The 14,519-nt window shown below is 39.1% G+C and overlaps 1 protein-coding gene across 3 annotated transcripts in view; it reads left to right on the top strand.

Moving 5' to 3' along the window:
• Positions 1–14,519, top strand: part of pex5la (peroxisomal biogenesis factor 5-like a) — a 100,197-nt gene that overhangs the window by 57,224 nt on the left and 28,454 nt on the right. For 2 of the 3 annotated variants that reach the window (XM_044362104.1, XM_044362106.1), the window contains exons 4-8: positions 4,633–4,842; positions 6,251–6,368; positions 7,215–7,308; positions 7,597–7,626; positions 10,548–10,643. In XM_044362104.1, the coding sequence (XP_044218039.1) occupies positions 4,633–4,842; positions 6,251–6,368; positions 7,215–7,308; positions 7,597–7,626; positions 10,548–10,643 (548 nt within the window). The remainder of the gene's footprint in view (positions 1–4,632; positions 4,843–6,250; positions 6,369–7,214; positions 7,309–7,596; positions 7,627–10,547; positions 10,644–14,519) is intronic. The other variant, XM_044362105.1, reaches the window with a different exon arrangement.

The raw sequence follows: 14,519 nt of genomic DNA, 5'->3' as shown, positions 1-14,519 counted from the left end.
AGTATTGATAAAAATACATCAGGGATAATAGCCTATTGAGTATTTATAAAAATGTATGACAAAAAGCAGCATGTGTATTATAAATATTCATTATAATCCTTTTAATTCTGCAAATAAATACGCTAAAATCAACAAAGTAGATGCTTAGAAATTGAATGTTCTGACTTTAACAGATGCCAAGTGCCATCTTGATCCCCACATGGATGTGACTTTGATCACTGAGCTGTACCATCTTTTGAATGATGAGCTGCAGAACCAGATTGTACAGCTGACATGTGTCATCTCCAAACTGGCCACTAACTGTGCTGATTCAGCCGGGCAAAGTATGTGGGAATATTGTGGGGAAACTCTCAACCTTCTGTCTCCCAAATGCAGCTCCTGCTGTCAATGACGAACTGTAGGCCTAATGTTAATACAATGTAAAGAATGTGGGTTAGTTATAAATATTAATTCATTCACCAAGTGGTCTAAGAAGCAACCACAGAAAAACAGAGGTAAATCTATCTTCTACTGTCAAGTGTACGTTTCTCCACATGTGCACTTGTGTTTCCTCCAGCTGCTCTGACTTCCTCCTACAGTCTAAAACCATGCAGGTGAAAGATTTGAGGTGTGATTGTTTGTCAATCTGTTCACACCGTGATGGACTGGCAAATGAAAAACACTGAGCAGGGATTAGTTGGCTAAGAAAATCAATGATGAATGATAATTACCAGCTCATATATGCAGATCCACATGAGACCTGCCTCATGTCGTGTTCTCTTGTATTCAGTTTTACTTTCGTCTTATTTTAAGGTTGATTACTATTTTTGCCAGCTGCCTGATGGGATTTTCAAAATAATTTGTAAACTGGATTCATGGGTGTCTGGGGTTTAGAAAAACACTCATCAAATAAATGTCCATTTGAATTTTCAACTCAAGTTAGAAAATGAAAATGAAAAGTCTAAAGCTATAAAGTAACCCAATCATCGGCTGGTTGGCCTTGTTGAGAAGCAATATCACAGAGACAACACTCCTCAACAGTGCAGCGTCCTTCCCACTCTGGTGAGAATATCCATCACTACTCATTTCCCCATGTAGGCTGAAATTCATTTATTCAAGAGGAGCCTCTCATCACCACCCCCTCGCTGCATAAGATCCCCTCTCCTCGATGCTCATGCTCAAAAATCTTTTCTTCCTCCTTTTGTCAGCACTTTGCTCTAACACGCTGATTCAATAGTCACATGAATACTGTAAGGACAACATGACTCTGACCTTTAAACTCTTCACAACTGACTGCTTGTGATTTCAGTGATGAATCATACAATTCAACTCATTTGGTATGCTAAATGTAAAATTGTAAATCTAAATGTTCTTATTGGGAAACATTTTCATTTGGCTCATTGCACCCTGAACAGTGATTGTTCAATAATAGCTTAGCAACCATACAGTAATTAGGCAAGAAGAATGATATTCATTATACGAAGAGTTTGAAGGGTTGTGTTCTTTTTATCGCCTTCCCAAAATCAAAAAAACTAAAGCAAACATTAGCATGTTCGGCTAACATACCGTTACATCTACAGTAGTAACATACAGTTACTCCCAACACAAAGGAACTTATCATTATCTCATTACATTATTTTGTGGGATTTATGTTAATCTTAGAAAAAGCCCTGTTCAGTATTACTGTCCAGTGTCTTGGCAAGCTTGCTAACGTTAGCGACTCTGTCCTGGTCTTTATTGGATTTGAGGAAGTTTGTATCGTGTTATCCAAGAAGATAGTGTTAAATTTGCTAAACTGATCAGTTAGTCCTCCTTTTCTCTCTTCATTGCTTGTGTCTGTATGTTTTTGTACAGTAAGCATCCAAACAGGGTTATGTCCGAGAGATTTTTCATTTTCCTTATAATAGCGTAGTTTAATAGAGCAATTACCCCTGAGATCACAATAGGGGCTAATATGTTATGTAGCCATCAAGTGCATATTTAAGACCCGATCAGAGGGTTCTCACATTAAAACAAGTCAACCAGAGACAATCAACTGACTCAATGAACATTAATTAGAGATGATAAAATCTGCTAGCCACAGTTGACATTTCACAAAGCAAAATCGGCAGCCGACGACTACAAATGAGAAGCTTTTATCTACTTCCTGTCAGTCATCAGAGACCTATTGTTTCAGTAAAGGCACTGTTATAAGTGTAAACTGCATATGTGCCATTCTAAACTGGGAAGCGGGGCTAAGTGAACAGTCAATGTCCAGGCACAATTAAATTCCTTTGGGGGTGACTCAGTAATACTTGTAACCCAAGGGGGTTGACTCTCAAAGGTTTGTATGTGGCATGTCATTCCCTCTTTCACTGCCCCATATGTTCCATCAGTCTTCATTAGGTTATACAGCTGAAAAACCTATGACTATATTTAAATGTACAGTGGCTACATGTATTTGCTCACTACAGTATCAGTCCAGGGGCCACCAAAGAGTGACTCATTAACCATTAGATAAATATACACTTCACAAGAATCCAGTTAAAATATCCAGTTGATGAAGAAAACTTATTCCTCTGAGCAACTGTCTTCCCAGTCCCATCACTTCAAGCAGACTCAAGGGTGCCAAAACAGTTTTGACATCATTGCTCTTTCATGAACAGCTTGTGTTTCTTTTCAATGCTAAAAACTCTCCAGGCAACCTTCCCCACAAGTGTGTCTCCCTTGATTTGTAATTGTTCTTGTCATCTAAAGAGCGCAAGGCATGGAAGACAGGCATAATCTCTAATTATGCAGAGATTTCCGTCAACAAATGCTCTCAGTTGGTTGTCATGAAACAGCAGCACGTCAATTATGTAGTCATGCGTCTTTACTTTTGAGCTGACATTTAACAAAAGAAACAGTCAGGGTCCCAGGAAATGAGTGAGAAAATTTTATGCAAGAAAATTTTATGCACTGGTTATGCGGGTTCCCCACACAACCAGCACATAAAAAACTCTGTTTTAACTGAGATTATGTACCTGTCTGACCTGAACGTTTAGGCCACAGTTGCCACCCTGTGTGTTTGGGCTTCAGACATTTGTTCATAAAAATCAGGTGGCAGTGACAAACATCATCAGAAACTACCATTATTGCATGTTAACAAAGAAAGCAACTCCAGCAGTATCTGTATATGTGCATTATACTATCATGTAAAACAGTGTGGATTTCAGACATGAAACAAGATTTAGGAGACAAAAATTTATGACAGCCAGAGGCACAAATGACACAAATTTACACAAAATTCCCATTACAATCACACAAAATTGCCCCCAAAATTAGGAACATTCATGTGAATTTCATCTCATTTGGTCTTGCTTCATTATTTCATTTAATTTCTTTCTTTCTAACAAACATTCACAAGTATGGGTACTGTACTCATGCACTACTGTATTTTTTTCCAGAAAATAACTGCACCTGAAAACGCTGGCAACACACACACTCAGCAACAGGAAAAAATGCTGACTTGACTCAAACCACAGTAAATCAAACAACTAACACAGAAAATAGTCAATAAACATGATGTGAAAGAAAAGAGGCTGCAGACAGTGTGGGTATGATTTACAATAAAGTAAATCTGGAAGATATACAGTAAAAATACCGTGGAAAAGAAAATGCCAATTTTATATCCTGCTAGGTCCTAAAATTCCCATAACAATAACTCAAATTAAACATTCTTGTCTTACTTTTAATAAACCTGATTATCCCAAATACTTTATACTAAAATTTTAACAGTCTGTAGCCATGAATCTGGACTGCAGTGCACAGACAAAAGTTGAGCCCCTTGACAGAAGGCTCTGTCCTTTTTTGCCGCTCTACCAACTTGAGATTGAATTACTTAATTGACCAAGCTGGAGCTCCTCAAGGGGCTGCCTTACCCTCATCAGACTGTGCAGTGGCCTGCCTGACGTATATTTAGATTCTCTGAAAAGAGCAGCAGCAAATTTTTTAGATGTCTACCCAGGGGGCAATAGCGTGACAGCTTAAGTACCCTTGACAGCTTAACTCGCCGTGTCAGAAAATGTGTAGATCAAAATCCAAGTTTTATATAGTGCATTAAGTGAAACCTGTCATTTCATCTTGTTATAAAGGAAAAAAGTGAACTTTTCCAAAATATGATGCACGCTTGAAGAAATCTGAAAGACCAGTTAGTTGAGTACACAATCTTGTCATAACCACAGAATGAAAGCTTAACTATTGAGATTGAAGAATACTAATTACTCAGATGAAATAGCGAAGAAGAGAGTGAAACAGTGTTTTTTCTAGCATTAAACGGCACTTCAGGGATCCATTTATACCCAAATACTATACTACTATACTGGACATTTAATCAATCATAAACATTGGAAAATAGCATAACTGAAAAGTTAAATTATATATAAATAATTGAAGATTTTAGAAAGAGATTCTTCACATGCAATTCAACAATTCACATATACTGTACTTTTCCTGCTTCAGACTGACCAACAATAAAGACTGAAATCATATTACTAGTGCAATCTACAGAACATATATGCGAAAGATGTGAGCCTGTTGGGTGCTCTCTCCCGGATTAGCATTGCCCCCCAAAAATCCCGGGTTAGAAATCATAAACAATGTGAAAAAGCTAAACTATTGTCATCTCCACCACAGTTCTGTCTTCAACGCTGGACCTGCTGGATCTCAGTGAACCTGGTGAGAGGAGGAACAGCAAGGACAGGAAGAGTCCCCTGTCATCCCGGGGCAACGGCCAGAAGAACAACTCTCACAAGAAGAAGACGGATGAGACGGAGCTTATCCAGGTGGAAGTTGAACAGACAGGACCAAACATGCGGACACCAGAGAGGGCGTCACTAGACTCAGGTACTTTTAATTATTCACAATCTTTTACCAGAGCCAAAGACGCTGAACTCCCAGAGTGCAATAAAATTCAACTCGATGACACTGGTCCAGACCATCCCACACTCACTTGGTGGGTATCAACTGAAAATGTTGATACAAAGAAATGGTCAATCTAACACCTACCAAAAACAAAAAGTTTCCAATATATTTTAATTATTTTGAGTTTTCATAGCTGTTCAATTCTATTTTCCCAAGTTATATTTTAATGGAGGAAAGTTTTAGGATTTTTTTTAGGAAAGGATGTATCCATAAAATACACTGCTACTGTTTTATTTCTGAACATGAAAGTCTAAGGCTACCAAGAATAGATCTAAGGTGGAAAAATTCTGAATCCTGGTGGGGTCTAAAAATACTCAAATCAGCCCGAAAATATCTAAGTTTTCAACAGTAGAATGTCAACTCCCCCTGAGGTTGCTAAAATCCCCCAAAATCCCAGAAAAAAAGTAAAGAAGACATAACCTCAGTGTCCTCTATGGTAGATGCAGACAGCTAGAACTTACCGAATGAACAACTCAGTGGTAACTTTTCATACAGAATCCTTAATAGTATAACATACAGTCTGAGTTGTTTCCAGAACAGAACTAGTGTTTTATCAATGTGTAGTAATTCATCTTATCTGTTCTGTAACATAATTTACATATGCATCTATAAGATCTGAATTCTTGCTATTAACCACATCACCCAGTCCTCTCAAAAGCCATAAATCTCCCATACACCCCCAAATACCCCCCCCGATACCTCCAACTCCCATCATGCCCCTGTGGAACTGACCTCACACATGTTCAAGAGGGATCAAGCAATTTACTGTAATGAAAGAGATCCTCTTAAAAGACATTAAGAGGAAACGGACAATTACTTTCTTATTTGCTAGGTGAAAAGGTTAAAGTCTTCAATGAGAAGTAATTATGCAGAGTCAAACTACAGCGTGGTGAATAATTCATTGCAGTAAGATTGATTATAACCCTGGTGTCATTTATTTTAAGCAAAACGTGCCCTATTAGAATTGTGGCCAGATGTTTGTTTGTTTGGTTGGTTTGTTTGTGCAGTACTAATTGTCTGCCTGTTTTTGGCTCATTGTTTGTCCTAACAAAAATATTCCATTAGTGGTTGCAAACCAGTGTTAAATTAATTGAAAAAGATAACTACCTCCTTTTTAGATTAATATGATGCATGATGACATTGCAATTTTTCTTTTTCACAAAGCTAAAAACACATCATGTCCTCAAGGTAGCTGATACAGTATTTCACATATGAATTGTAGATGTCATAGATGTCATTTGATGAGTGTTTTGATGTGCAACAAATTAACTTTATTTGCCTTAGACTTAGTCTGTTTTGTGATTTGACTGATGGTTATCACTGTCACCAGTTACCATTGGTTCACCGTTGGATAAATGGGAAGAGCTGAACCCTGAGCGAAATGGCAACAGAAAATGGAAGATGGAGAGACGGCGTTCATCTAAAAATTCATCTAATGAATTTCTGTGGTAAGCATCTGCCTCAGAACCACCCTGTCTCCTAAAAATTAAGTTTATGTACACAAGTAATTTGCAACAGCAAATACATTTTGGAAGAAACTTTTTACATCTTTTCAATAAACATAATGGGAAAAAGTTTTTAATTAATATATCTGAAAAAGTTACAAAGTATTCATACTGAATGTCTCAGCAAAATGTTCACTGACAACTTATTGTGTTTGTTTTTTCTTTACAATATCCACTTTTGCAATGCAATATGTTTGTAGCAACTAAAGCATGATTCTTTAGCATTTAAACTGATAAGAGTTAGTGAAGATTGTGGTAAGGTTAAATTCTTCATGTCCTTGACAAGACTCAAACTCCAGTCTTTCATATAAAAGTCAGATGCATGACTCCCTGCTCCTTTAACTCACTGTCTGCCTTGATACATGAAGGGCACACCACTCCCTGCATCGGCACTGAATGAACATAATTCCTAGTTGGCATGCACAGGCAGCACATACTGTAAAAATTCTAAAACGTTGGCATTTAACATTTAAAAACTTTTTCATTAAAAGTATTCTGTCATTTAGCAGAATTTACAATATCAACATTCTTGCCTGGCAATGTGGTTGTTCTGTATTTATGTTGAAGCTGATGGACTTTGGGTCAGAAATGGCTCCAAAAGTTTGTGAACTGCTAATGAAAGATTTTGTTCTGCTGCACTAAAATGTCAAATTAGGTGGCAGTGCTTTTAAATGAAAGATATGTTAGTTATTGTACAGTTGTGATACTGTATCTTTTATATTGATGATGCATCAAGTTGAGAGCAATATGTTTATATCATTTAACCCACCCTTCTCTCTTCTACTTTAGGTCCATAGACTGTAAAACTCAATTAGAGACACTGAATAAGAACTCCGTGGAAGCAAATACCAAAGTTGAGCCAGAGTCTGCCCTTGCATCTCAAGTAAGTGCTCAGTATGACAGGAGCAGGCAGTAATCATCATTATTGTATGTGCTCTCTGCACTTGAAATCAACATCCTTTTGAACTGAGAAAGCCTCAAACATCTCAAACATTGTTCTGAGTGGTGCTTAAGCCTTCATAAGAACTTAATAAAGTGACGACTTTAACGTTTATTTGACAACTGCATGTTAATGTAGCCTTGATACTGAAGTTTGAATCTAATAAGACACCCTGTTGTGCGATTGTTTACCCATCATTTTGTCCTAACACCTACAATTCTTCCATTTCAGCTCAACAGGCAGTATATTAGTGGAAGACATGTAAGCCTCCCTATGCATCCTTTCATATAATGTTGAAAGAGTTATACATTTGCACCGGGAAAACAGCATCACAGCATGTCATAAAATTTGACTTCCAAAAAGAGGGACTTGTATTGAAGCCAAAAGGCGCCTTTGAGGAAACCCAGATATTCTGTTGGCCTTGAGATTGTTTCTTTGTGGTGCTACGAGGTCCAAATGTCAAGCACTTTCCTCCTGAGTTGATGTCTGTGTAGGTCTGCATAAGGGGTCTTGTTTCCAGACACCATTATTAGATTAATAGCCTATGAATTATTCAGCAGCCTTACTCTGAGCCCATTAGTGTTGATCTCACCAAGCTAGCTAAGCATACATCACCTTTTCAGCGCTCTGATAAATAATAGATTTGGTATAAAAGATAGCTGTCCGAGACGGAGGGAAGTTATTGGCAAACAAACACACCAAATTTGTTTTGCTCAAAGGTTACATAGTGGCTCACTGACAGAGATACTGTAAAGAGTGGTTTTAGTTTTCTACTTGGCAGGTACCAAACACACGTGCACACAAAACAGAAACAGAAAATGCATGCAAAGGAGGGACATGTGTGTTGCATGAGATTTATATACACTGAACACACACGAGTAAATGGCTCAATAAGTCCAAGCTTTAAGGAAAAATCCACCCTCAGATAATCATGCAGCGTGTGATATCATTAACTTGAAGTGTGTAATACTTTCCAGGAGTGATGAAGTGTTGCATTCTTGATCCTTGGGAACAGAATACAGTATGTGACAAAATAATCTCAACTCAAGATTTGCTAGAATTTTTTTATCTCTCAAAAGCATCTCAACTGAAGGAAATTGATCTGTTAATTACTTTTTTACAGCGAGATTTGTACTTGACGCAAGTGGTTACCAGCTGTCCCGCCGCAGCTGTACAACGCCATAGGTTTTGATTTATAGTTCAGCGTTGGATTTCAGCCATTAATAGCATCGCCACAACATCAGACAGATATATTGTACATGACCAGGCTGTATCGTGCTTTCATTATAGTCCCCACTGTTAACTGTATTGACATTCTTTCAGTTACTTTGTGATATAGAGCTATGGTGGGTCATACATACATAACAAGGAGTTACATCCTGGTAACTTCAGCAAAATACGATATCTGTATTTTGACTTGTTTCATTACAGTATAGGACATGATATGAGTGACGGTTTGCAGTGAGCAGGTTTGCTGTAGAGATGTCTTTGTTAGATGTGTGAGGGAGACAATTACTGAGTCTTTCTTTAACTTCCTCAATATTGTCTACACTATCAGCTGTCTCCATCGGCATCAGGGAAAACGTAGGAGGTGCATATCAGCTATGCTGTAACTCATTGATGCACAACAAGGAACATTAGAGCAATCCAAATTTCTCTCATTCTGCCTTGTCTACTGAAGTTTGTGATTTCCTTCATTTCCCAAATGAACTGTAAATCATAGTGGGCATACAAACACTGTGTATGAACACAAGTTACCAATTGATGGTGAAGGCCAAACCTCTTATTCAAAATTCAAAACTCAAGCCATTCTGGTCTATGGTGTTGTGTGTTGGCAGAGAATTCATGTTATTACCTTGGTGTTGCTTTACAGAATTAGTTCCTGTAATTAAGTGAAAATGAAAAATTATGAGTCTGGAAAGAAGATCTCTTTGTTTGAAACACTGGAACCAGAATTTGGAGTAAATGCTGATATTTTTCTCAAGATAATTACAAAAATGTTATGGTATTAAACTACTACTTGACCAGAAATCTCTTGTCATGTTTTCTACATTTGGCCTTGTCAGTGGGAATAAAAAAAGATGATAAAACCAGCAAGCAACAACATGGTCAATACCATTTTTGTAAATTGTGTTTTAGAGTTTTGGGTGGACTTTTCCTTTAAGCGTCTGACTACAGCATACTGCAGTTTCTTCACATAACAGAGAATTGTAAACAAAAAACAGTGGCGAGATGTTTTTAACACTGCATGCATTTTGTTCTTGTTAATAAAAAATCTACAATAAATGAATGACGCTATTTCTTCTGAGTCCATTAATACTGAGATTAAGAAACCTCAATTAATTTTGCATAATGGCAGTCTGCAGAGATGGGAATTGTTACAGGTTAATGGCTGGCCTACCGAGCAGCCCTTTCTGGGGGGAAACCACTGACTCCACACAAGAAGCTGTCGATTTCTCATTCTCAGCAATGGATTAGCTAGCCCTGAGATAAATACATTTATTGCTATTTACAGTAAATCTAGTGCCATATCACATCTGAGCCTGAAAGGGTATCTCAAAATCACATACCCCTCGTGGTTAAATGTGTCGATTGAGTGTGGAATCATGTAAACCACACCGCACTCTCATAATGCAAAACCCACGTGTATGTAATTGGTCGATTTTCATTTCAGCAGCAGAGCAAAGCTTTACTGTATATCCAAGTTTGTAACTGAGAGGCTATCAGCATATTTCAGGGTTTGATAATGCATGTGCAGGTGCACGGGAGTGGGAGGGGGTCGAAACTGAGAGAGGCTGGACGCATGGTGTTCAGATGAGGGGTGGGACGAGATGCTGACACTAGTGATTCTGCTGGCCTTCCTAAGCATGTCAGAGGCTTTGTTGAGGCAGGGATATTTACTCGTCCCTGAGAAAGCAGAGACGGCTGACCCTGCACACTCTCCCTGCCTGTCTCCCTCTGGCTGATCGTGTGTGTGTGTTTGTGTGTGTGTGTGCGCGCGCGTGTGTGTGTGAGATGTGATGTGGTATGTGAATGTGTGTGTGTGTACGAGTGAATGCTTGTGATGTGTTGGGTGAGTGTGTGTATGTTTAATGGATTATGTTCGTGCATATATGTATATATTATGAAATGTGTGTGTGTGTGTGTGTGTGTGTGTGTGTGTGTGTGTGTGTGTGTGACAGGCTCGTCTCAGTAAGGAGCAGCGGTGGGGCAGCGCCCTCCTGTCCAGACATCAGTCCCTGGAGGAGGAGTTTGAGCGAGCCAAGGCTGCTGTTGAGGTAAGCAGAGTGCTGCTTGGTACACCTCACATCTGTCACCTGTCAACAAAGAGCCATCTCAGCAGCTGACTTTTAATAAGACCTCATGGAAAAGTTAGTTTCAAGTTGGTTTTAATATTTAATATATCAGCAGAACTTTGTTTTCTCACTGTCCTTGTCGGGGTTATGTGGGATTTTTGGGCTTATTAGGTGAACAAGTCATTAGAGCACCTGCTTAAAACAGACAAATGGGACCAAAGCCTCTTCTTTATAGGTTTATTATAACTGGTCATCAGTTCTATCAGTTATTATAACATTGTACACACCAAAGTTATTGTTGCTAGGAACCCAGCAATACAGATAAAAATAGGTCCAATGGGGCAACAAACATGAGTTTGCACTTTATTTGGATGGCAGGTCAAGTTGAGCCAGAAATTCAGTCTGTAAGCTGTGTTGGATGTTTACAACAGACAATTTATATAATAATTCCACAATTTGCCTTTGTGTTCTCTTCCAAATACATCTGACTAACCTAAGGGTTGTTTTCAGCATGTATTGTCTGACAGTTTGTGTTTGTCAGACCTATTTTTAGCAATGTCACTGCAATTTTAGCACTTCATTTGGTGAGTAAAACATTATCAGATATGACAGAACTAATGGCCATACAAACATACAAAAAAGAGCATCCCTGCTGAAGTGTCTTTGAGCAAGACACTAAATTTCAAGTAGCTCAAAAGATGACCTTTGCCACCAGGTTAAGCAAAATGAGATCATCATTAAAATTTCACTGTACAGAACTGGTGACTGAATTTATTTTGCAATTTATTAAGTAAAGAACATCTATTTGGGAATTAAAAAAAATAAATTCGATCCTGCCATTTGCCCCCCAATTTAATGTGAAAGAGATGAAAAAAATCCCTTGCGTGCTTGTAGAAATATTAAATATAGATGTATTCTGTGAATTTTAAAACATCACATTTCCAACATCATTGCCACTGTAGCCTTATGATCACTCTTGCAATTTGAATATCTACCTTGAGCCCTGTGGAGCTGATATCCATGTGACTCCTTCAGCCCCTTTTTATCTCTTTGTCAGATGATCACTACTGTGCTACCTGCAATGTATTCACCCCTGTGGTGCTAGCTGCCAGTTTAATAATCTGTGCCAAATCCGCACACTCAAGTTCACGGGGTGTTTGACCTAGAAAAATGTTCACGACTTTCAGCTAGCTAACAATAGGAGGGTATATAGGTCAGTCATTTTACGGCCAAACATATCAGATATCACAGGGGACGGCAAAGTTACAGTAATTAGATATGGCTTAAATTGTCTTACAGTAGGACTGTGTATCTACACACTGCATGTGTTCTCGTGCTATGAGGCTCACTACAGCGTTTACCATGAAAACATCTCTCATCCAGTCCATGTTTTTCCTTCTTATGCAATAGGCTTGGACACTTTTATTGGCTTTCACCTGAAGTTATCTTTTGTGAAAGGTTGTCTAGATCTCATTGGATACCTGAGTGATAAAAAAAGCAGATAGCAGACATAGCCAAGAAAGTTCTGTTTTTCACGTGCAACAAAAACCACTCTACCACTCAGTGGAAATCTCCCTTCCCCGAAAATGGGAGTGAACCCTGCAGTATTGAGTTACTTAGGGCTACAGTAGACTTTTGCACACTGAGCTATGTGTAATGGTCAATAAATAATAGAGCAGGAACAGGAAGACCGTGAGAAAGTGAGAGGAGCAGCAGCAGAGGAGTGGACCAGCCCATTTGGGGATCCCTTCCTAAAGTTACCATTGATGTCACATCTTGTATAAGCAATAAGCTCTGTCCTCCCAAGTAATTCCACAGTTTGAGTAAACCCGTCAGTCGGAGGGGCAGGTAAGTGATGAGATTCTGAGATGCTCCTGGACAATCGTCTGAGCATGGAGCATCGATTGGTAACAGTATCTCACAGCTTCGATCGAGTGCTGGCCTCCACTCTAGAGGAGCTCTGATGCGAGTGGTCAGCCATTTTAGTTTCAACTGCCAATGTCAAAGCCCACAATCAGATAATTTCCATTCAAGTAGCTGTGCATACGCATGCTCTTTCATACTTAAAAAGATGTGGAGGTAGACACAGCTCAGACAGCAGAAAGAACATTAAATCAGCACACAGTCTTTCTGGCAATTCAATTAGACGAAGCAGCCGACGTAAGAAAATTAGGACCCACAGAGGGAACAGACACAGAATTAGGCTCCCAAATACCATCAATTTCACAAAGCTGATGTAAATGTAGGTTTTATGCTTTTACACATAAAAACCCTTGGAAAGGAAGAATAAAATGGCTGCAGCCCAAGTGAGGGAGCTCTGCTTTGAATTCATTTACAAAGAGGCTGATAAAGATATATTTTCTGAATAGGTAAGTGACCGTTCATGTCACATGAGGACACTGTCAATTAGTCTGAGCTGATGACAATGTAATACTTTTATTAAATAATGAACCATTGGAACAGCTGCAGGATAAATTGTGTCTTTGGGGAGCAGTGTTTTGGCTGTGGGGCATGAGGAAGTGCTCCCACGGTGGTGATAAAGATGAGATGAAGGTGACTGTGTGGACTCTTGTTTGATTAAAACAGCAGCAGGGCAGTTTCAATTTTATTTTGCAGAACATTGGTCTGAGACAGTCTTTTTTTTGTGTGAGCTTGCAGAGGCAGAGCGCAGTTGCCTAGAAGTTAGAGATGCAGGGCTTGTGGTTTTAATCCACACACCTGCTGGGAAAATGCGAATGGGGAAAGTAAATGAAAGATTTCACCTCCCTCAACAACTTCCATCTATTTGCCCTCCAGCAGACCAAACTTTTCCAGTAGATCTGCAGAGTTTCCAACATGAGAATGAAGGTGCAAAGGGCATCTTGGGCCACAGCAATTGTACTTGTGCAGATAAAAACAACTGTACTTAAACCCTTTAGAGGAAGTGGTCTCGGCCCAGGCCTGAGTGAATTCTGGAGCAGTTAATTTGTGATGGGAATGGGATCCGACTACAATCTGACCCAACTACAAGGCGTACTCTGCAAGTTTTGGCTTAATGGCTCGCAAAGTCAACAGTTGCTAGCAGCTAGCCGGAGAATTAATTGAGGTCCAACCTGGACTATGAAGTAAGTTAGATAGATAAAACCATATTCCTGTGTTTATATTCCACCCGGACACATTTAACCAATGAGTGGAGTAAACGTTCTCACATAGATTTTAGTAACTCGCTGTGTGGCAGAGAATCACCAGGATACCATACCAGCACAGTCGAGGAAATCACTTCAGAACACCTCAGGAAAATATCAGTTTGCCGACACCATAATATAGCCCTTAATCTTGTTTTCCTTGGTCTGAACCAAATTAATCAAACTGCAGGTGTAAAATTCACCCTTTATTTATCCCAACACATCAGGACACTGTGCATGTGTCATAAATTCACAATCAATTGCAACTTTTGTGGTAATCATCTGCACAAGACTACACATAATACGGCCACACTTGCTGTATGTATTGTTATCACAGACATCCATATAGTGGGTCTGCCAAAATGCATCCTTTGCAGTTTGCCCAATTAATGTTTTTCATTCTTCTCTGAGTGACATTATCGGGACTCCAGCTTCCTATTTTTGTCTCACTGACCAAGGACTTAGCCTATGCAGCAGAGCAGTGGGTGGCTCATTAACATTAAAAGGCCAGGCCAGCCCTGCTCTGGAGATGAGGCGAGCTCTGTTTTTTTTTTTTTTTTTTTGGAGGCTGCTCTGTGTCACTGGTAAATAATGAAAATTTTTGTAATGTATGCCCCCTGGGCAAAGTGGATAAGTAAGCCCTATTCATGTGTTTGGTTTCCTCCAAGGGCTGCGTCTCAAGTTAACACACAAC

Source organism: Thunnus albacares, chromosome 9 (assembly GCF_914725855.1).
Source record: "Thunnus albacares chromosome 9, fThuAlb1.1, whole genome shotgun sequence".
In the NCBI taxonomy this organism is placed as follows: domain Eukaryota; kingdom Metazoa; phylum Chordata; class Actinopteri; order Scombriformes; family Scombridae; genus Thunnus; species Thunnus albacares.
This window is presented reverse-complemented; position numbering and strand designations above follow the sequence as displayed.